Below are 23,941 nucleotides of genomic sequence, written 5' to 3' on the forward strand. Positions count from 1 at the left end.
TTTCACTCAGAATTGGACTAAGGACTTTGTAAACTTTCTTATCTTAATTTCATTGGTATAAACCTGGACTGGGTCCACTGACATCTGTTTTTTCTGAGTTTCACATGGAGTTGACTGGTGTCAGAGCCCCTCTGTGCTAGGGCTGCTCTGAATGCGGGCACATCTGTCCTCTGACACTCATCTCAGTGGTGACAAAATCTACCCTATTTTTGAACTGCAGTAAGAAGTAGAGGCCACTAAACGTGGCCTCCTACATTTAAAGCTCTCACTAATACCAGACAGCAGAGTGGCTCAAAGGTTGCATATTTCTGTGTAAGGAAGAAACTGGATTATGGTCCTCTTGGGATTGTAGCACAGATGAAAATAGAAGCCTTAATCAAGTAGGCAGTTTGTGAACTTGTGCCTGTAGGGACATATAAATAAATTCGACCAAAATCAGGCACTTAAAAAAAATAATACATTTCTTAAAGAAATTGAGAAAGCTGCACTTTGCCCAGTGCTCTGTGAAGGTGACCGATAGAAAAGCATTTCTCACCACGCTGAAACAGTAAATGTTCTTAAGCCTTGGTTTTACTGGAAGTGTTTATCTTCAAGCTGGGATGTGTGATGTCCAGGTATCAGCTATGTTTTGCTAACACCAAGCAGAGACCTTAGTGCAAAGGATACTTGCAGTCCATGGCTGCTCAATGCAAAAACTGCTGTGCTGTGTTAGTTCCTAGGGGACCTAGCTTGTGGAAGTGCCTGCATGGCTTTGCAGTTGTAAAGATAATAGCAGTATAGCTGGATCTGGATTTAATCTAGTTCACTTCGGGCTTCACAGAGGCCTCTAAGCTGGGAGGACAGTAACTGTGGCTCTACGTTGACTGAAGGGAGGAGAATTCAGATCTCTGCAGGGCATGCCCACAGTCTGCGCATCCCTGCCTCTCCGCACTAACAACACTTTGCATGTGTTTCAGTTAGGTATTCAAAGCTGAGCAGAATGAATCTGAACCTGTTTCAATATTGAACACTGAGACAGCAAAAAGGGATTTTTAGAAATGATTTACTCTGAGCTGAGTGGCCTATGGACTTGCTGATACACAATGAACATTTCTATCAGTAGGCAACTCTCTGGCAGAAGGGCTGAGGTAAGGGCCAGGGCAAACAGGAAAAACTGTCTGCTGCCCCTGTGGCTAATGGTACAATGTCCATTCCTCTTTTTTAAATCATGTAGTCTCGGGTGGGGGTTATGCAGTGCATGATACTGACTTCCCCCAGTCCTTTCAGGGGTTTCTTGCATTCCAGATTCACCTGCATTTGAGTACTGGAACCGTTCAGGAACTCATTGCAGTGAAGATGCATGACTTCAGTGCAATACATCCATACAAGTGCAGAGGGTGAGCACAGCACGTGGCAAGGTTAATGCCAGGGAGGTGGTGTGTGACAGAACAGAAGCCAGGTGAGTCCAGCCTTGCTCAGGGCAGTGTATCAATAAAGGTGCAGTCTGCTCCCACCACAGTCAGTGCTGGAGCACCCAGGGACAGCTCTGGAGTGCATATTTGACAAATGTCAGCATTGGTGTCATTTCTATATTTATTTTTATTGCCTGAAATATGGACAATGAGTGGAGGCTTCTCTGTCTTATACAGCCATAAAGGGTCTTGCTCGCCTCTGATGTGTTTTACAAGGATCTTGATTTCTTACCTTCCCAAATGGCTGTAAAGGGCCATAAAGGGCCTCCTCTGCTTCCAGCCTGATAACTTTCAGTGCCACCAACTGGCCATTGATCCTGTCAGGTCAGAGTGGAAGGTCACACAAAGCACCTCAGTGCATGGCATGATGACAGTATTAACAGCCTCCCCGGGTGCTCCACATTCACCCAAGCAAATTTTTAGGGCTCACTTCCCCCCGAGGCCAAGCTTAGAAAGGCTTTGCAACTCCCCTCCTCTTGTCTTCTTTAGCAGCAGAATGGCACCAGCTCACCTGGCTAGAGCAGCACCATTCTGCTGACCAGCTATTAATGGAGCGTGGCTTTGGCCACTGTTCCCACTCTGCCCTGTCTCAGCTTCTCTGCTCCCATGTGAGGGCAACTTGCCCTCACCCCAATTTTTCCATCATGCAGGAATCCCTCATTCCAAGGAAAACCCTTGCTCTGTGTCAGGTGCAGACAGTCCCTGTCACATGGCCATGCAGCAAAGTGCCCTGGTGGAGCCTCCACTGCTGAAGTGGAGGAGTTCCCTGAAAAAAATGGATGGGGCTTTGCAAATATCCTGGTTAAAGGCAATGCCAGGTGTTTGATTTGCATTTATTTTCCTTCAAGTACTCTGAAACGCCCAGCTTCAAGCTCGTACTTACGATTCCCATAACTGGTAAGCATTGGGAATGCAATAATGCCACTGGTGGTCCTTGCTCACCTGCTGATCCCCTTGTAAACAGTTGCACTGGATCCTTCACACAGCTTCTCCAGATGGACATAGGATGTGGCAGCTCCAAATGTAATGCCTTGTCTCTGCTTCATGAAGAAAGTGGCACATATTTCAGATTGCTGCATAGAACAATAAGGTACTAACATGTCATTCAGCAATTAATTGCTTATTCATGGTTGGAATAATGATAGGATGAAATATTTTCTGTCTTTCTTTGTGGATGTTGCACACTCACCCGTTTGAACTTGTCCACAACATCCTCCTCTTGGAAAGGATCAGCATAACCTCTGGGCCTCCACATCCTGCATATTCTACTCTGGAGAGTGCAGAAATGCTGTGGCTGCAGTGAGGGCACAGGAAGGGTTGCTCTGGTTATATCCGTCAGCTGGCACAGGAAAAGAAGGCAAACTATCTCTAGCGGACCATTTTATTGATGTGGTTCTTTCCTTTCTCCTTGACTGCACTGGCTTTGAGCACTTCATCTCCCTCCCCACTACTGATGTATCTCAGTTATGGTTTCTCAGACATCCATAAAGGGAACAACTATGCACATGCTCGTCTTTGTAAATGTTAGCACTTACTTTGACAGGACGCAAAGATAAAACTGCCATAACTACTGAAGAAATTTAGCCAGTATCATTCCAAATGTGTTATTTTACCTTAGCCTTGATTTATTCCTCTCCAGATAGTAATTTTTTAGGGCAGGGACTAAAAAGGAACCTGCTTCTCTGAGGAACCTGCTTTGCGGGGGAGGGTTGGACCCGATGATCTTTTGAGGTCCCTTCCAACCCCTACAGTTCTTTGATTCTGTGAAAAAAACAAATGCAGGAGTAAAATTTATTTTTTTTTCTTCCCCCCCCCCCCCCCCCACCAAGTTAAGCCTTTCTCACCACTGTATAGTTTACACAGCCTGATAATTTGGCCCATACAGCACAACAGTGCTGTAAACTATAACCCTTGTAGCAGTGAATGGCTGGCAGCCTGCAAGGTCCTCATGAGCAGCTACCCTGGATGGATGCCTGCATTATCATTGGATTCAAATACAACAGGACTTGTAATCTACGGCATGCTGCCTCCTCCAGAACTGTAGGCTGTTGGCTCCCTCCGTTTTATAACCTCTCATTGCCACAGAGCTTGCTGGAGTGCAATCTCCTCCCGCATTATCACATCAAAAGCATTTATTTGTAATCTGAGGCATGGAGTCCTCTCCCTGTAGCTTCACAAGCCTGAAGCTGCGAAGTTTGATGCTGTCTCCTTAGAAGCAAATGTGAACACTTTGCCCTTCTGCAAGTGGAAGAGCCCATGCATAACCTATCACAATGCAGGATTATCACAGGGTGATACCAAATACCTCTACTGTAGATGTTGTTTCCACATGCTGAAGGCCTTGGACATGCTGGGAGCCCCTTCTCTCTGAACAGCAGCTGCAGCACCCTGGTCTGACAGTGCTCACACACAGCACATCTCCCATGCTGTCCTGAGTCAGCTAAAGTTCCTCTCTGTTTTCTCCTTTGCTCCTCCTCTCCCTTCAGCCTGTAGTAACGATTCATATGACTTGCATGAGGTCCCTGCCTCAAGCCATCTCATGCTTTCTGCAGTTTTTCTTTGAAAGCCCAGTGCAGTGATCCACACTCGCCCCTCGAGGAGCTCATTTGGCACACACCCTCTCACCTCAGCCAGCATCTTTTCCTAACAGGAGATGGAGAAACGAGCACTAAACCCAAACCTTCTGCTGGTACGAAGTCCTGTCACTGAAGCAACTCGGGGCATAACGTGTTGGGTGATGAAGGGACGTGTCCCACACCGGAGCAGACCTTGCCTTTCCTCTGTCAAACCCGAACATCTGTGGCAGCGACAGCACAGCATGGCTGAGCCGTGCCTTGGTGCCCTGCTCTGGCACTTGTGTCCCACCCACGCTGGTAGCGATATGAGCACAGGGAGCTGCCTGTCCCTGTGGGCTCAGGGACGTGCCGTGCCGCTCCCAGGGCGGGCACCCAGCGCGAGGGGACAGGGCGGAGGAGCCGGCATCGCACCGAGGAGCCACCTCCGAGCACAAGCGCCCCGCGGCGGCTTTTGTCCCCGGCAGGGACCCGTCAGCGCGGCCCGCCCCCGGCCTGCGGCTGCCCACCCCGCCCCTCCGCAGGCCCTACCCGCTGCGCGGCCGAGGCCCCTCCCCGCGCCTGTCAGCTGCTCGACGCGGGGCGGGGCGAGCGCGGCGCCGGCCGGGAGAGGCGGCCGTGGGACGGCTGCGCGTGGCCCCTGCCGGGGCGGGAAGGAGCAAAGCGTTGCCCGCCGCTCCCCCTGCAGCGGCTCCGCGCCGCCGTTACCAGCCCGCCTGCTGCGCGCGCGCTTCCAGCCCACGGCCTCGCGCTGCTCGTTCCCCGCCGGCCGCGCGGGCGGAGGCGGCCTCGTCCCCCGGCGGGGGGCGGCGGGTAACAGGTGCGGCGGGGCCCGGGGGCGGGGGGCGGCCGAGCCGGGGGCCGGGCTGCCGACAGGGCCCGGAGCGGCTCCGGGCGGGGCAGGGAGGCGGCGGGGGGGCGCCGGGCCCCCGAGAGCCCGGCGTTATAACGTGGTGACTGCATAAAAATAGCAACGGCCATGGTCTGTCAGATTCACAGGGGAAAACGTCCGGATAGGTGCGAAATGAAGAAGGTGTAGCTTCAGCAGTGAGAGGAGAGGAAGGGCGTTACTTCATAAAGCTTTGAGCTTCTGACCTGTTTGGTGAACCTTAAAAATTATCAGTTAGGCGGTATAGCAGGTATCTTCCAACCGAGATATTTTAAGCCGATGCCAAGTGCCTTCTTTGCTGCGTGCTTTACTCACTCTTTGCTGATAACATTGTGATTAAGGCCATCACTCGTTCACTGGAACTGGCATTAAAAAAGCTCTGAGCCCTCATCTGAAGGGATGATTGCTGTCTTGTAACAGTAAGTTGTTTTGCTTTTGCTCTGAGCTGATTTTAGTCACGCAGTGTTAAAAATAGTGATTGTACCTAGTTAGTGGTGACCAAAACTCAAGGGCTTGAACTGGTAACACGTTATCTAGGAACTACAGCTAGCAATCACAAATGGCTATATACATGTAGGCAAGGTTAATACTGACAGCTTAGTTGTGAACTAGGAAGCTTGGAGGTAGGCGCCTTCAGAAGCGGTGCAGATAATGTAGTGTAATAAGCTTGGCAGTCCTGTTCGTGTAAGCTACTGCTGTGTATGGTGCAATGAACATACATATTTGGAAACACATTTTTTAGGATGTAAACATGTCAGGAAGTTGTAGAAGTATTTGTAGTTATCTATTAATTGTAGTGGGTAATCGGGCACATGATGACAGTATATTTTTGAAAGCAAGGGGTGCATGTGTTGTTTCTGTTCAGCCTTGAATATGAGATTTCATTTATATCTACGGAACTTACTCCTGAGTAGTCAATGTCTAGTGAAGGACACAGTCCCATAGCAATCAGAGTAATGTTTACACCAGGTCGTTCCCTGCCATAGCAGTTGTTATAATGTGGTAGTGTTTGATTTCTGGAGAATTTGAATTAGCAATCTGCTCTGCGAGTGGAAAGTATGACATCAGTGTCACGGTAGTGACCATCTGTTTGTAACGCAAATCCATTTCATAATTTGGCTCTATTTGGAACTCTTTGCAGTTTCGTTCTTGTGTTGAAATTAAAATGTGGAAAGTAAGTGGGTAGGCAGAGCAGTGCAGGTGCTGGTATCATACCAATCTTTCATACCAAGAGAATAATGTATAGTAGCTCGTTGTTTTTCTGTGAACATTAAACGATGTTAATTAAAAGCTTAGATAATTTTAGTAGAAAAGAAATAACGTGTTTGTAAAGCTGCAACATAGTTTGTATAAAAGTGTTATTAGGTGAAAGTCAGCTAGGAAAACTGAATATTCCAGGTGGGAGAAAGTGACTTAGTTTGTAGCTGTGACCAAATGACTTTTATTTTGTGTTAGCTGAGAAATGGCAATAATATCCTAATGTGCTAGGAGTGAATGAAAACTTAGGCTGAATTTGATAATGATTTTAAAATGTCTTAGAAATGCATCGTTAATGGAAAGAACACCGTTTGTTGTTTTCCCTTTTATGCATAAATGCTTGGTAATGCAACCTTAACTGTGAGCTGCTTATGAAGAAAACAAAACATCGCCACTATCATAATGCTTTCTTCCCTTCCAGTCCGCCTGCATTGCAAATTTTGTAATCGTTTCACAAATGGGGCCTTGAAGTAAGGTCTTGCAAAACAGCTAATCAGTTGCCTGTCTTTAACTCTGTTTTGTTGTAATTGGAAGTTTTGAGAAGTAACATAGTAAGTTCTGTGCAGTGAAGGCTTACAAGAAGGAAAGAACATCTTTAAGCCCTTAAAACAAACAAACAAACAAAAAAAAACCTCAATTACAATTATTGAAGCCAAGGATTTTAAGACTTATTTCAATACTCAGATACACTGATACTCTGGCTTTATCAAAGCTCCCATCTCTTCATCTGATTTATTGATGGGTATTATATGTGAAGCTACAGTTGTTCCCAGAGAAGTGCTGGCATTTTCAATAAAATGAATTGTAGAGCTCTAGCTCTGTGTTTTTGAATTGGCTTTAAATATATATACACTATATATATATATATCAAATGGATTTACTCCATGCAGGAACACATCACAAAATCAGAAGTTCTAGAAATATGCTTTTGTTTCTTTTGGTGCTTCATCGACACCTCTCTTACCCAAGTGTTGCCTAACAGTTTATCTTTCTAAGACTTCCTCTGTTAATGCTTTAAAAATTGTGTTTTCTTTTCTTTGAGGAAGAAGGAAGAAATACCTGGAAAGTGGTATCTATCTGGTGATGAATGGGACTCTGTTCCTAGAAAGTGTCTGACTTATGCACTTTGCTCTTAAAAAAAGCACCACGTGCTATGATTTAGCACAATACTGTTTTATTGTATTAATTTATTATAATTATTTCCATCCAATCTTTTATTTTGAAATATATTCTTTGTTAATCCTGAAGCCCAGATCACTATTTTGGTATTTGGAAATGGAAAACTTTGGCTTTGAGATGTGGCTGTTTGTCTGTAAAGGTCTATTTGGTACTTTTTTATTCAGAGTAGTTGAGTGAACGTGTTGGAATTTGTGTGAATTATTTCAGTCATATATCAACCTGAGGATTATTAGCTCTAAGCGTGAGTTGGCACTTGTCTGTATACAGATTACAGCTTTGCATATACTGTCTCTTGCAGTCAAGACTGAATATACTTTACACGTATTTCATCTCTGTAAGGGGTTCAAGCATCGTGGATATTTTCTTGGAGATGTGTTGTTGTAAAAGGCCATTGTGTTAAATAATTTTTCTGTTTTTGTTACAGTAGATATCAGACGGCAACTATAATACAGCAACGTGGTGTACAGGATTTGTCTGAAACGTACTTCATTTCAATAAATATTATCACATATGTCAATATTACTAAAATTTTTATTAATTCATCTAATAAGACAGTATATTAAGGAAAATTACACCTCTTTGTAAAAAAGTCCAACATGATAAGAAACAAAGGTTCTCTGTAGTGTCGCTTTTCTTACAAGATGATTAATCCATCATGAAGATGGAAAGGTGTGGGGGTGAACTTTCAAAATTGAAAATCTGAAAAGATAAAAGCATAAATAGAGTAGCTGCTTGTTTTTTCATATTGGCTTCTGTGGTCTTATCATATCTTCATTGATACTCTGTGAAGAAATGTTTTGAATTCTTCAACTGGATTTCTGCACTTCTGCACAGACTTTAGTATGTGATCTGATTCAGGATGAAGGTTATTAATTAAATTCTTAACCATTTTCTGTTTAGACAAATATATTTACCAAAATATAATATATAAAAATATAATATATAAAATATATACATTTAACTTCAGCATAGAATTCTTAAGCTGAAATTAGATAATTTATTCTGCTTTGTTTCTTGAGGGTGTACTGAAAATTAGAGAGAGAGAGAGAGGTTAATTTATGCCTCTCAACTATTTTTTTTTGGTCTGTTCTTACAATAGACCTATTGTGAGATGAGTAGGTAGGACAAGTCTGGCTGTTTAGCTTCTGTCTGCCAACTCTGTGAGTGAACTGAAACATCCTTGTGTTGTGGAAGTGCTTCCCAATTTTACATGTGTGTAGGTTTTACGCATGGGATCTAATGCTTTTCTTGTTCCTTTGGGTTGTATTTTTGTTTTTTAAAGTTAACATTAGTTGCAGTTAAATAGCTGGTTTGTTTGTTTTACAGTTTGTGGAGATTGTATTGTTCCTTTTGAAAGAGGAATGATTTGGTGGTAATGGAGTGCTGCCACTGACAGATGGACTCACAGGAAAGAAGGTGAGTGAGCAGCTAGGTGAAGCCATGGAGGCTCCCAGCAATGTGCCAGCTAATGATCACCCTGCAAAACTATTAAGTGGTGTCAACATACTCTTTATGCAATTTAAGATGAAGGAGACGAGTAATTTAGCTTGACTTTCAGTGTTTCTGGAACACTCAACTTATTAGAACAACAACTTGCTTTATCAGTTGATGATTGAAACATATAGGTGGATAGTCATGGCTGGAAACGTAAAAGTAACATTCTGTGGTGAACAGTAAAATCATATCTGCTGTCTGTATGTGTGAATGTTGCTTTTGGATCGATAGTCATGCAACAGACTATTCTTTTGCTCGTTTCTTCCGTTAAGAGACCTGATGGGTTCGGTGGTTTGGGATGGCAAATGGGTATCTTGTAATAAGGCTTGGTATATAAATGTGCATACTTCGTGTACGCTGGTCTCTGAAGAGTTTTTAAACGGATAAAAGCCAAAGTATCAGGCTGTAAACTAAATTTAATGCGCAGTATGTTGATGAAAGCTTGTATACTACGTTATTTGGATTACATAACTTATCTGAATCTTAGATGAGTTCTTGACTGTCGCCTTCTTGTTCTTTCTTTTTCCTTGTGTGGAAAAAGAATTCCATCTTTTGCTATTTATTATCATTTCAAATGCTTCAGCAGCAGATTATGCGAAGGTATTCATCCTATGCACTGCAATGAGCAAAACTTAATTGAAAAAATCAATAGTCTGCATGAGTAGTGCCATATGGCTTTTGAACGTGCTACTTCTGTGTTATCCACAACGAGACCTGTCAGTAGTTTTTTCTGGCTTTACTTCAGTAATGGAATACATTTATTTTTTTGTGCCTTTTCTTATAGACAAACATGGGTATTCCATCAAAGTTCTTTCACTACCTTTTATGTTTAACTTCAGGTATATGAAAAGCTGCAAAAGCTGCCTTATGTAGGTAATAAATGACTGCTGCCAAATAAAGAGCTAATCCTATTTTTTCCCTGCAGGGTGTATAAGAATCTGTTCTATGTAAAATTGGAAACGAATTTGAAGAAAACTTTTAAACATCAGTATAGAGTTTCAAGTTAAATTGACTTTTTCTTTATACCAAGGGACTCCACAAATTATTAGAACTGTGTTTGTCATATATCAGAATTTCTTTCTGCTAAATGGGAGAAGCTGTTGACCAAGCATTCAAACCAGAACTTTTTGAAGTGTTAAAGCACCTTTGGATATCAGCAGTCACTCCTGGGAGCCCAGATACTTCCATGGAGTTTTGGGATTGTTTCTTTTTTTTCCCCCTCCCTCCCCTTTGGTTCACTTGATTTGAATGACTGGCGCATTTGAATCTGAGAAACTCACTTAAGAGAGCGAAGCTGTTTTTTTCCTGCCTCATAATTTCCCAAAATTAATTAATAGAAAATATGAATGAAACCTAATAACCCAGAAATGTTCCTTCTATTTTCTAATGTGGTCGGAGTTAACATAAATCTCTCTAGACAGGAACAGAGCTGCTTACACGTAAATAGAACTGATGCAACTATCTTCTCCAGCATATGCACAGTGGCAGAGTTGTGTATTAATTTGATCCCATTGCTGTGAACAAATACAATATGTAATCGGCTGTACTAATTGCAAAATAAATGTATGTTTAAAGTTACTAGTGGGAACATCGGCTGTTTTTCTGGTTAGTAAACTGCAAGTGAAGAACAAAACTACTGCCTTCAAACAGATGATTTTTGTTGTTAATTTCAATAACACTTAAATTAAGATTACCAAATTGTGAATCTGTTAACTTCCTGAAATTAAAACTAATAACTGAACTTCTAAGTCTTTCCTACATATGCAAAAAAACCAAACTTCATCTTGCAGTATCACAGAAAACTTCAAGCTGATTCTGTTTCCTCCAATATTTTTGTAGCTCAGAAGAGGCAGAAGGAGCCAAAGAGAGAGGCCTGGTCTATGTTTGGAAGGCTGGTTCCTGTTCTGTAACTCCAGAAAGGCTTTTGGGTCTCAGTGGAAAGACTGTACTACAGGCATCCCTTGGTACAAATCATGGCTTGCTTCTAACAGAAGGTAATAAATATGTTAATTTTAAAGATTTGCAGTAATAATTAACTTTAATTATTGCCAGTCTATCTTTGAGAATGTTTCTTTGATTATATTTGTAAGTCTCAGGCACAACTTCTGAATGCTTAGATTTTTACCATTGTCAGTATTTCCTTGACAGAAGTAAGGCTCTTAAAACAGTGTTGGAATAAAGCTTGGATACACAGAGTTTTCTTTCATACTCTTTTTTATTTTTTTCCTTTTAACAATGGCTCTGGATTTCCAATTTAAAGATGGCAATGTAGTCTGAACTGCCTTAACTCAAAATGGTATTTGTATGGTGTCTTTTCTTCCAAAAAGACAGTACAGCATGAAGTTCTACTGATGTGTAAGAGCCTTGTTTTTCTGTGTGCTTCTGATAAAAATATGTATCTAGCAGATGCGTTAGGGTGAATTTAGTTTGTGAGCAGTCTTTAAAAAAAAAAAAAAGTATGTTTAAATACAGTCCGTTTAAGTGTTTGTGTAGCTTGGCCCTTACTTGCACTGATCAACGGGTCTGCAGTGGCAAAGAATTGCTTCTTTATTTATTTTTTTCCCCTTCTGAATTTTTTGAAGGAAAGAGAATTTAAATGGTTGAATGAAACTGGGCTTCAGAAAAAGATTGTATTGGTTACCAGTTTGTCGGTGAGCCTGCTATAAGCATCTCTTACCTACCAAGATTGTGAAAGATCTCCAGTGTTTCTTTAGAATGTGTTTCTTTCGTAATTAGAAGGACTGCCTGTGTGTTGCCTTCTGAGTGATGTTATTTGTGGATATGATTTGGCATTTTTCTCTTGCTGTGAAGACAACTGTTCATCTTTAAAATAGACTTCTGCCTTTTCTGAATTGGTATTGCTGTGACCTTTTCAGGTACAAATAATGAAATATTGGAGGGGCTGCAGTACAACACCAAACCAGTGGTGTGTGCCTCAACCTCATCCCTCCCATTTCCACCTGATAGGTCGATCCTGTTTCACTGCAGGTGGCAGACAGTACAGATCAGTGATACTAGATGTCGGTATGGAGAGAGAAGCTCCCTGTGTTATGGTCTTCAAGAATGGCTGTCTGTATAGAGCACATAGCAGGGAGAACTTGAAAGACTGAAGTATAAATTGAAGTTACGTATTGCTGTGTGGTCTGCTGTGCGTTCAGTGCAACCCAAGTTGACTTTTACTGCCCATGAAGAATGTGACCATTAAGAAACAGTGTGTTATGTACTCCTAATATTTTTCTTCTGTAGTTTCTGTTAACAATACCGTTTTCTCTGAGCAGTTTCCATTGGTGAGAAGAATTGCCTTTGTTATCTGTGTATTTACTGTGAATTTGTCCTTTCTTAAAACAGAATTAATAAGTGTGAGTGTAGTAGAGTTTTTAACAGAAAAATATTACTTGGTTTAACAGTGCACATGTATGCACAGGGTGATGTTAACATTGGTATAGAACTTAGAAGCAGCAGTAGCAGAGCTACTAGCAGTTTTCCTGTATCAATAGCCATGGTTTTGCTGAGCAAGGATTAAGCTAAGAACTGATTTTTATCAGGGAGTCTTTTCAAGTTGTTCTATTGGTTTAACTTCATTAGAATTATGCTCTTTTTTCTCCTTTTTTAATAGGTGGAGAAGTTTACAGTTTCGGAAAGCTACCCTGGAGATCAGGACCAGAGGAGTTGTGTGCTAATAGTCCCATTTTAGAAAAAGCTTTGCTTGGGCAGCATGTTATTACAGTGGCAGCTGGCAGCTTCCATAATGGAGCCGTGACAGAAGGTGGTGTGGTGTACATGTGGGGGAACAATTCTGCTGGCCAGTGTGCAGTTGCTAATCAACTGTATGTACCAGAACCACAACCCATCAGTATTTCTGATTCTGAAACCAGTCCTCTACTGTCAGTAAGGATTTTGCAGCTAGCATGTGGAGAAGAGCACACGCTGGCATTATCACTAAGCAGAGAGATATGGGCTTGGGGGAGCGGCTGCCAGCTAGGTCTCATAACAACAACTTTCCCAGTGACAAAGCCACAGAAGGTAGAACACCTGGCAGGACGTGTTGTGCTCCAGATTGCTTGTGGAGCCTACCACAGCCTGGCTCTGGTACAATGCCTCCCTGTGCAGGAAATGAAGCCTATTCCAGAGCGATGCAATCATTGCAGTCAACTCCTCATTACCATGACAGACAAGGAAGATCATGTAATCATTTCAGATAGTCACTGTTGCCCGCTGGGTGTAGCACTGGCTGATAACCAACCAGAAAACCACGTCTTCTGTCCTTCTTTGGAGACCCTGGAAGGAAAAAGTGTAACAAGTAGCCAGAGTGAAGACTGTCAGAAACCACTTGTGGAAGAACACAGGCTTGTTGCTTTAGAAACTGATGGAGCAAGTGTGCTTTCCAGCAACGACGGACAGGAAGATAGTGGAATTTCTAGTCCTGGAAATATTCTATTCCCTGACAAAAAGGAAGTGAAAGAATATTTAATCAGCTTATCAGATCACACGTTAAATGAGACCCTGGGGAAGAATACCTGCACAGAATCAGAGCAGGTTGGTAGCTAGTAACTTGCTCTTAATTATGTTAATTATGCTCTTGTATTACGTTATGCTTGATGTTACTCGTCACAAATGAAATAATTCTGCTAGTTTAATGTAGCTGTGGTATTCCTGTAGTTTCAAAGTATTTCTTTTCTAGGATGGCTCTTTTCTTTGTAGTGGAAGAGATTTTTTCTTGAGTTGTAAACCTTCAATGTAAGCATCTGTGACAGTACTGTAGTTTCATTTCTTTATGGTCCACAGTATCAAAGCCAAGTAAGCCTAATTCCCATTCTTTTCTCTAGCCCTTTTGTGTTGTATGGGTTTCCCATTTGTGTAAGACTTGACTTTAAGGTAAAACTTTATTTTCTATACATGGAACGAGTTCTTCGCAAATCTGATTTCTCAGTGTTAAAGTATTGAACAAAAGGGTTCTAATGTTAATCATATAAGGGTGGCATAACTGTATAAACAGGGATGGGACTTATTTATATATTACTGTTACGTGTGATGCAGAAAATAGTTCAACATTAATGTTTTGATGCTGTAGCAGAACAACAAATTAAAAACTTCTTATTGAGCTGCAGCAGATGTTTGATGTGAAGCAATAAACGCTCTGTTCTCAGCTCCCTTCCAAAGTACTACAATTTATATTGTTTTGAAAAAAAAATCAAAGGAAAAGATATAACCCAGAAGTTATTAGATCAAAATATAATCCAAAAAATTTTGGTGCAGTCTAGCAGTACCTACACAAGTATTGGATGATTTATTGTAAAGTTAACTTTGGTAACTTTGCCACTGTGGCTCAATATGCACAATTCTGTAAGTTTCTTGTCATTTCAGATGCTGAGTGTATATCAGTTTCTTTAAAGCATTTTACAATTACAGGGAAAAACTTTTCACAGTGGTTCTAGGGAGTAAATTTCACAATTTATTGGCAGCTAATAAATAGTTGCTTTTTTGTTATTGCCACTGCTTGCTAAAATAAGTATTAAAAACAAAATACTAGAAATTAATTTCAGAGAAATAAACCATCTGGACAGTTTTCCTTCCTTTTGCTAACACAAATGCATTCTTGCAGTTGTGAACTCTTTGGGATCATGCAGCTGTTATTGCAATTAGGAAGTGACTGAAACAATTAGTTTCATGCTCTTTCTTAACTCCTTGTTCCTGGACTGCTTCCAAAATTGTTTCCCCTCACACAGTTTCAGAAATAGTAGTTTGATTAATGAATGTGTCTATCATTGTCCCACTGTTACGTGCTGTCTGATGATATTTTTACCTTTTTCTTTGATTTTAGCCTTCTCAAGAAGAACAAGTTAGTGCTTGTATCCCTGGCCCTCCAGGTGCAAGCACATCTGCCTTAAACAGCTTGGTGGCCTCATGTGCATCAGCAGTTGGTGTGAGAGTAGCTGCTACGTATGAAGCTGGAGCCTTGTCTCTGAAGAAAGTAATGAACTTTTATGGCACGCCTTCAAATGATTCAGGATCACAATCTGGCAGCGGTTCCCCAGGGCCTGAAGCTCTGAAAGACAGTCGAGAAGAGCAGGTCAGACTGGAATCCATGCAAGGGAAGAAGAGTTCCAGTTTAGTAGACATTAGAGAGGAAGAGTCTGAAGGAGGGAGTCGAAGACTTTCCCTACCTGGCCTCTTGTCACAAGGTATTTAAAAAAAAAAAAAAAAAAAAGGAAAAAGAAAAAACAATCACACAAAAAACAAAGGACTTGAAAAGTTACAATAGTGTGGATGGTTATAACTGAAAATACAGCATTTATCAAATATAAATGTAGAGGTTTTTATGAATTATTATTTTAAGAGTTGAAGATGGTTGGAGGAGTAAAGACTAGCTAATACTGCGTGTTAATAATTCAAAAGCTTGGTGGGCTTAGGAATGTTACTCATTATTAAGGTAAGCTAAAGTGGTTCCGTTTTGGTAGTTTGGGTATTTTCTAGCAAAGTGACAGCAAACTATCTTCTATAGAGATCATACAGCAAATTAAACATCTGTGGCCTCTAAGTCCTGCAGCACTGAATTGGTTTTGAGCCAGGGCACTAGAAATATTCCAGTTTTTCTTGCCAGACCTCAAAGCTGGTGACCACCTTCTTCCATCACCAATTTTAGTGGTGTTAATTGCTCTGAATGTGTGGTTACGTGGCTTCGTTCTATATTCCTCTTGGATATGAGGGGAGACTTTAGGAATTGGAATACTTATGTTCACTGCAAATATATATCTTATTTCAGAATATACTTATTTTATATATAGTTTTGGTTTATTCAGTGTTACTGCATAGTTCTCATATGCCTGTTATTCTTCAATAACTGGTAAAAAAAAAAAAAAAAATTACTTGGGATCTGGCTACTTTTAGTGCATACACCATGTGTATCAGTATGCTATCTTCTTGTGCATCAGTCACCGTTCTCTTAGACCTCTTAAAGAATCCTTGATCAATTATTTTGAATAATACTGTGTAACATAGTCTGTGTAAGTGATGTATTTATCTAAAATAGTGAATTACTTTTTTTTTCTCTTGGCATGTTTTCAGTTTCTCCTAGGCTCTTACGGAAAGTAGGGCGGGCGAAAATGAGGACTGTAGCTTTGACTCCAACTTACAGTGGTGAGGCAGATGCTCTTTTACCATCTCTAAGAACAGAGGTATGGAGCTGGGGAAAGGGGAAGGATGGACAGCTAGGACATGGTGATGTTCTGCCACGGTGAGATGGTTTTTGATAAATGTTTCTTCATTCAGTATGTCAGATTATGTCTCCTTAGATTTGGTCAACTGCCTTGCATTGCTCTTGTTCTTTGAGGTGTTCTGACCTAAGGTCTTCCAAGCAAAATGTCTAATGCCTTATTGTTACTGAACTTCAGTTGGAATTTCTCCCTTGTAATTACTAGGAATTTTGGTGATATTTTGATTTGTCTTATCCAAACTGGGGTGAGGTTCAGCATCTACTTTTGTCCTTCTTGGCCTTTTTGTCTAAGCTGCTTTATTACTAAAAGACTCCATGTGTATGTTTGCTTTTTTCTACTGTTCTTTATGGAGAGGATGGAGGGGGAGCAAAAGAACCTTGATACGCACATTGACAATACCTCTGATTTTTTGTTAATCTCTTCTTTATGTGTTCTGGAAATTGTCAGGCTTCAGCCATTGTGTGTGAAAAGTCTCGATGGTAAAGAAGTGATTCATCTCTCTGCTGGTGGCCATCATTCCTTAGCACTCACTGCCAAATCGCAGGTACAAGTGATTGTCATTTATTGCTTATCTAGTGTTTCCTAGCTTTGCGTTTATTTGACTTCTAAACTTTGTTTCCTGTTTGTGGGAGGAGAAATAGGGGAAATAGTGCAAGGGCAATAGTGTGCGTAATGGAATTCTAATTGTATTAAAAAGTTATATTAGGAAGTTCTGCATGGTCCATTAACGTTATATTTGAAGTTTTCAATGACCTGATGCATATCTATTTCTGTTCTCAAATTACCTTTTCAAATTACCTTCTCATGTTCAGGAATATGCTAGAAATTAGGGAAGTGCTTGGTACCTACATCTTATACTTTTTGACTTGTGTGTGTTTGTGCACTTGAAGAGTTGTACTAATACAGTTCAGTAATCCTCTATGTATATAAACTGTTAAATATTGATGTTAGCTATGTTTCTTACAGGTATATTCTTGGGGCAGTAATAGCTCTGGTCAGCTCGGTCACTTAAACTCCCCAACAACAGTCCCTCGTCTTGCAAAGGTATTTTGTTTTCTGTGTTCTTCTTTTAGTTTAGGTCCTCTTCCTATACAAGTGAGTGCCAAGTAATTTCTAAAAACTGACTTTATTGATGGATGTGTTTGGCTTATATTGTGATTATGCTCCGTAAATGAGCTTGTGAATAATCTAAGCAAGAAATCCTCTATATGGACCTTTACTGTTTTTGACAATGTTGAGGTTCTAAAACTGAGAAATGTAACTACTTTTATTTTCTTACCAAATGTCACTTCTGCCTTATACTTGGCTTCTCTGGTACAGTTGTTGAAGTACTGAAATTCTTCTTCTGTTTTTATTCTAAACAATTGCTTCTGGCTTTTTTAGTTTTGCTAGGCCATGAGCATATTTGTTGCTACTGTATTTCTAGAGCTGTTGATTAAATATTGCTCGTTTAGTAGTGGGGTTTTCAGTCTGTTTTGAACTTTTCATCACATTGAGGGAATAGTCACATAATGATTTTCGAGTTAGACCAGACTGTTGACAGTGAATTCCTGGTGCTTACTTGTCTTAATGAAAAACTATCTGCAATTTTCCTCATTGGGTGTTATGCAAATTAAAGTACAGGATGTTAGCGGTCTTTGCAATTTATCGATATCCCAGCCAAATGAAGAGGAAAGTACAATGTGTCCTTACTTTCATCAAACTTACCTGATGCCTACTTAAATATAAAACTGGCTTATAATTTAAATGTAAAAAATTAGCCATTTGAAAGAAAACTGGAAGGAGATCACTTTCAGTGGAGTAAAGGATAGTATTTGTGACAAGACAATGTTGAAAAATTACCAGCTACTCTAACACATTTGCTTATTGTCAGGTGTATTACTTGTGTATCCGTGTCTAGAAGCTTTAGGTAGTCTCCTCTTCTTTCATCATCCAGTTTCAAGTGGTGACTTTCAGTGTTCTTCCTCATGAATTTTAGGTGTGTGGTGATGGTGTCTGGAGTACAGCAGCAGGACCAGATTATTCTCTCTTCTTAGCAGATGAGGAAGACTTCCAACCTGGATTATATTACAGTGGCCAAGAATCAACAACTGAAAATAATTTGTCTGAAAATAACTCTACTAAGAGTCCAGTATTGTTACTCTCTTGTAGTAAGGTGAGTTGTATTTCCTTTCAGATAGTGCAAAGCATACTGATTTCTGGAAATAGCTCAGTACTGGTTGTTCAGCGAGCTTTAAGGCTGTCAAGTTAGGTGACTGATTCCTAGCAGTCAAATCAGGAGCACATATCATGGAGGCAGAGGAGTCTTAATTAGTATTGTTATGTTCCCTGGTCTTTCCTTGTGTTTGGGAAGTGAGGTGGTGTTTCTGGGGTGCCTAATTTGTTTCCCACCTAATTTGTTTCCCACCTAATTTGTTTCCCACCTAATTTGTTGCAGAAGTGCACCGTCATATCATGCTCAGTTTTCACCACTATCTTCATGTATTTATTCTTTGGTCCTATTGCTCTTCATTTTCATGTTGTTTAAGCGATTGGAGGCACTGTGTGCTCTATTCCATCCTGCTTCCTATGCATTTTGTTTGTGAGTGGGCAGAAGGTACCTCTGAGTTCTGCATGTTCTGCTTCCCCAGCATCAGTGTTTATCATGGGTGTAAAGGGGAAACTGAGCAAAGGCACTAAAATCTCTATGGGAGAGAGGGGGTGATTCTATGCAGTTTCCCTCATTAGGTTAATCTTACTGTAGCTATTGAGAAGTTGGCTTGAGGTGAGGGAGTGCATAGTCTGGGTGTCTTCTAGTCTCTTTGTACGATTCAGACCAACTTGAGTTTAAGGTAGCAAAAGGCGATAGTTTGGGTAGAAAGCAGCTCTTTTGTCTCAGCTGTTCTAGGTCTCATTTCTACTTCCTTATGTCTAGCAAAGTAGCAATTGGAGAGAGGTTTTAAGGTGGATTTGGATTTATATACTGGCTCCATGCATATGTGCGTGCATGCATCCATACTTTCATTCCTTTTTATAAGATTGTTGTCAGACAATTCTAGTATATTGTCCAGTTGGCTCTTGCATATCAAAACTGGCCTGTGGGTTGCTTGTTGAACACTAATGCTTTAGTGTTTCCGAGGGATCCTCTAGATCTGAATAACTTTATGTTATTGCATCTGAACTAGAATTAGTGAGGAGCCACAGTACATTAAATGCACTCATGCTGACTTTAGAGAAGAATTTTGTTTCCAACAGCTGTGAGCTACAAGTGTTATTAGTGTAGGTATTGGTATTAGTCCAGTTTATTAGTGCTATAATATTGCTCTTACTAATAAACTGATATCTTCCACAAAGGACTGCAGTTCAGAGGGCAGACAGTGTATTAAACACTTGTTAATCTTCCTTCCTAATTAGACGAAAAATAGGTGATGTGATATTATGTTGATGACAACATTGTTGACGCAGGTTTATTTTCTAAAAGTGACTAAACTTCCCCTTGAACAAGCAGTGATTGTTTGAGTTGCCTTACAAGATGGTCTCTGTTTTTCAGAATGTCAGTACTAACATAATGAACAGCATTCACTCTAAATGTTTTTCCTACTTCATTAATCTTGTATTAACCCAACATTGACTGGAGTGCTTGATGTTAAGTATTAATGACCTACAATGACACTCTGCACAAATAAAGTTATCTTTTATTCTGTATGATCCTAATCTTTACTATTTTTACTTTCAAATTTAAGCTGTTTTTTTTTTGTTTGTTTGTTTGTTTTCAGATAGGATACATAAGCAATGTGATAGCTGGTGGTGACAACTGTTTGGTCTTGGTAGACAAAAACATAATGGGATATATTGCCAGTTTGCATGAGTTGGCTTCTACAGAGAGAAGGTTTTATTTCAGACTGAGTGAGATCAAATCTCAGGTTCTTAGACCCCTTCTAGGTTTAGGTAAGAACTTCTTTTAATATTTTATTTGATATTATTTCCCTTATGTTCTCTAATCAACTTTCTAAGAGATCTAAGTCATTGCCTATTTTTAAGTTAATGCCAAGATCTTTTTCCTTGTAGTCTAAAATCATTAAATTCCTGATCCTGGATAATGTTACCAGGAAGTGAAATGGCCAGTAAAACATCCAAACAACTCACTGGGTTAATTATTTTCTATTAATGGGTGCAATTTTTTGGTAAAGTAAGCTAAATCACTGTGTGGTCTGTTGCAGATAATTTGGGCAATGCAAGTACAATCCAGTTGTTGCAGGAAATGGCAAGCAGGTTCAGCAAGCTATGCTATCTCATCGGTCAACATGGAGCTTCTTTAAGTAGCTTTCTTCATGGAGTAAAAGAAGCCAGGAGTTTGGCCATCCTGAAGCATTCAAGTCTCTTTTTGGATAGTTACACAGAGCAAGTATCGAACTTTCTCATCTTGAGTGACTGCAGGCTTAATCTACTGACTATAGCAAGCCCTGAGTTAGGAGAAAGTAGATCATAAGGAAAGCTATATAAACTATTGTGGAAGTTACATTCTTGCAATTGAACTTGCAGAGTTTTACACAGACTAATTTTGTAGTTAAGCTATATGAAATCTTTGCTGGACAGTTTCAGCCTTCTTAATGTACAATTCTGTAAAAACACTTCTTGATTGCTGCATATAAATGTAAAGATGGACATGTTTGTTACTTTAGTTGAGGATCGTGTAACATAATGTAATGGAGTTGCTATGGGTAGGTTACTAAGTAAAAATACCTTTGGGGATTTACTGTGGTAACAAAATGTCTTTCAAAAGTCATTAACTAAAAAATTGTTCCCAGAAGAACAATTCTGTGCTGGTATCTGCTAAAGAGCTAGCATCACACCTTTCACGTAGAAGACAGCTGTGTTAGCGCTTAAACTTTGGTCCGAAGTATCCTGGTTATTATTTTAATAGCTTAATTCCTCTGTCAGAGGAAGACTGTTAGAATATTAGCTGTTTTTCTCCACAGTAATATCAGTAGCTGCTAGATAACTTCACGCAAATCTAGCAGAAATCTCATTCTTCGTATTTACAGGCTTTTTGAAAAATACTGGTTTAATGGAGGGAAGAGTCTAAAAATGTTCTATTTCAATGTATTCTTAGTTATTAGATAACTGAAAACCCCTAAGGGAGCAAAATGTCACAATCATAAACTCATAAGCTTCACTTGTTATGCAGTAGCATTTGGAACGTGCAGTTAGTTGCACTCTTTTTTTAACACAAGTTACCACTTTTATTGTGTCAGTGATAAACTTTTGTCATATTACCCTGGAAGACGCTTTCATCTCTGTTGATCAAATCATTTGTTCATAATTGTGACCATGTATTTTTTCCATACTCTGACTTCAGTTTTTATTATAACCTGAATACCTAGAACTGGTTCTCATTATTTACTCAGATTAGTAGGGTTTCTTAATTTCTTTTCCCTCATTGTCAAAGGCAGAAATGTCTTTGGTATTGCCTGCCTTCTGCTATTCTCCTTTGTTTTCTTAATGTGTTAAACATTTTTCCTGTGTACAGTATCAAACCTCTGCATGCTCCTCAGTATAGCAGCTTGAGCATCTTCCAAGGATCTATCAAGCCACATAAGTATTATCTGTTAATTGGGTTAAACTGAGATCTCTGCCCTTGGCTGAATGGTGTTTTTAAAAGGGAAGGAAGAAAAGACTGTGGAGGTCTTCTGGTGCACCCCCCTACTCAAGCAGGGCCATCTAAAGCAGGTTGCACAGAACTGTGCTTAGATGGTCCAAATTTTTAAATACATTTCTGTTTTGGTAGGGGAGAAGTGAAAGAGAATGATGAATAGCAGGAAAAATAAATTCCCATCTTTAATATAATTACAAGTTAGCAGTATTAAACCATTGGAACAGATGGCCTATTTTGTTCATGCCCAAATCTTGGGAAAACAAACAAATTCAAGTTTCTTTTGCATCGTAATTCTTATGTGTTGTGCTAATGGCAACAGCAGTGTAATAGCACCAGCAAGAATAATAATGCCTATCCTCCATATGGAAAGTGAATGCTCATTGTTCTGGTAACATTAAATACTTGAGAAACACCCAGATACTAGACCTTGGGGGAACAAAGGAGAATAGTTTTAAGCCAAAAGAGGGGAGCTTTAATGAGATGTTAGGAGAAAATTATTTATTTCAAGAGCTGTGAGGTGCTTAAACAGGTTGCCCAGAAAAGGTGTGGATGCCCCTCCCTGGAGGTGTTCAAGGCCAGGCTGGATCGGGCCTTATGCAACCTGGTCTCGTGGGAGGTGTCCCTACGGGGGGTTTGGAACTAGGTAATCTTTAAGGTCCCTTGCAACCCAAGCCATTCTATGATGATTTTGATTACTTGTACAGTAGTTAATACTTGTACAGTAGTTAATACAGATTGTATTGGTATGCTGTTGGAATTTACACCAGTTGCTATTTCTAGGAAAGCATCAGTTTTGAACTAAGAACATTCTTTTTCTTTACCATTTTAGGTATTGTACTTCAGTAACAAATTTCCTGGTAATGGGAGGATTTACACTCCTTGCAAAGCCAGCAATGTAAGCAAACCTTTACCGTTACCTGGAGTTTTTGATCAACTAGTGAAGAAATGTGTTTTAAAGAAGTGTGTATGTATATAGTAAGGAATGTGCAGTGACTTGGCCTCAGCATAATCAAATATACTAACTCATTTTCTATCAGATGAAAAATATTGATCCCCCTCAACTGTGATAATGTTTTGGTTTAAAAAACTGCAGAATTAATTCAGTTGCTTTATCTTGAATGTGTGGAGGGAGGAAATAAAAAAAAACATAAATGATTGTAAGTTCATTGAAAGAGGCCTAAATATGTTTCAGATAGTTCTTGGAAAGCTTAGTCTTGAGGCTAATTTTTTTAATCATCCATTCAGTGTTTGTCAGTATTTTCTTCTTTCAAATCCTGCTGTCCACAAAATGCAGAATAGCACACTTCTGTAAGAATTAGAGTAGATATTGTAAATTCAGTTTAGTTTGAATTCTTTAAGTTCGTGGAGGCTCTGAGAAATTATGCAAAAATAACATCTCTGCACATATATCTTCTGTGCCTCTCAGGAATGCTTTCGTTCATGTATATGTGTTCTTAAGTGTGAATAAGGAATTCAGCTTTAAGATCTAAGAGTAGAGCCTTTTCTCAGTTAAATAGTATTTTTGCTTAGGAAAATAATGATACTGCATGTTTTCACTCTAGTGCTGTGAAGAAACTGTTGCAGTGCAAGTTTTTTAACTAATGTCAGAGGAGTTACCAGCTTTCATTCCTTCCTAAAGCCTCTCATATGGGTGTGGTTCTGTTACCGCTGTTTATGGAGCACTTTGAATGTAGCATAAGCAATGGTATTGGAAATTCTTTGAAATATCAGGGAATCATTTAAGGAATCATCTGCACTTGAGGACCAGTGCCAATGATTAAATACAAAATCCCACTGCAGAGACTTTCACATTAGACAAGATACTTAGGGTGAACTGCAAGAAATCAGATCAAGTGTAGGCATATTTATAATTAGCGCTGCAAAGTTCTGGATCCTGAAAGTACGTATACTGAATTCTTTGCATCAGTTGTCACTTTTAGTATCACAGCTTCTACTTCAACTGGGGTCTCCTTAGGTGAATAATACTTCCTCAGATTCCGAAACTTTCAGGGAGGAGATGTCTTAGTTTTGTCCTGTAACTTGCAAAGGGAAGTCAAGTATATCTTCAATAATGATTTTTATTTTTCAAAAGGAATACTGTATCAATCAATGGCTAATGATGTCAGCCTTTCATGGATATTCCATAATATGAATATGTTAGGAGTAGCCCCAATTAAAAAAAAAAAAAAAAGCTGGCCAGCTTCAATAGGAACTTATTTGCATATATACATATTATATAGATGTTTATA

At 39.9% G+C, this 23,941-nt stretch overlaps 1 protein-coding gene across 5 annotated transcripts in view; it reads left to right on the forward strand.

Annotated features, from left to right (window-relative positions):
- ALS2 (alsin Rho guanine nucleotide exchange factor ALS2) overlaps positions 1 to 23,941 on the forward strand; it is a 57,456-nt gene that overhangs the window by 12,925 nt on the left and 20,590 nt on the right. For 2 of the 5 annotated variants that reach the window (XM_035332318.1, XM_035332322.1), the window contains exons 1-12: positions 4,808 to 4,867; positions 8,671 to 8,765; positions 10,683 to 10,837; positions 12,460 to 13,379; positions 14,665 to 15,025; positions 15,909 to 16,077; positions 16,505 to 16,601; positions 17,024 to 17,101; positions 18,036 to 18,212; positions 19,813 to 19,984; positions 20,257 to 20,437; positions 22,522 to 22,587. In XM_035332318.1, the coding sequence (XP_035188209.1) occupies positions 8,746 to 8,765; positions 10,683 to 10,837; positions 12,460 to 13,379; positions 14,665 to 15,025; positions 15,909 to 16,077; positions 16,505 to 16,601; positions 17,024 to 17,101; positions 18,036 to 18,212; positions 19,813 to 19,984; positions 20,257 to 20,437; positions 22,522 to 22,587 (2,396 nt within the window). In that variant the 5' untranslated portion in view covers positions 4,808 to 4,867; positions 8,671 to 8,745. Of the gene's footprint in view, positions 1 to 4,588; positions 4,627 to 4,807; positions 4,868 to 8,670; positions 8,766 to 10,682; positions 10,838 to 12,459; positions 13,380 to 14,664; positions 15,026 to 15,908; positions 16,078 to 16,504; positions 16,602 to 17,023; positions 17,102 to 18,035; positions 18,213 to 19,812; positions 19,985 to 20,256; positions 20,438 to 22,521; positions 22,588 to 23,941 lie in introns of those variants that run through there. The other 3 variants (XM_035332319.1, XM_035332321.1, XM_035332320.1) reach the window with 3 other exon arrangements.

The sequence above is a fragment of the Oxyura jamaicensis genome, chromosome 7 (assembly GCF_011077185.1).
Source record: "Oxyura jamaicensis isolate SHBP4307 breed ruddy duck chromosome 7, BPBGC_Ojam_1.0, whole genome shotgun sequence".
Classification (NCBI taxonomy): domain Eukaryota; kingdom Metazoa; phylum Chordata; class Aves; order Anseriformes; family Anatidae; genus Oxyura; species Oxyura jamaicensis.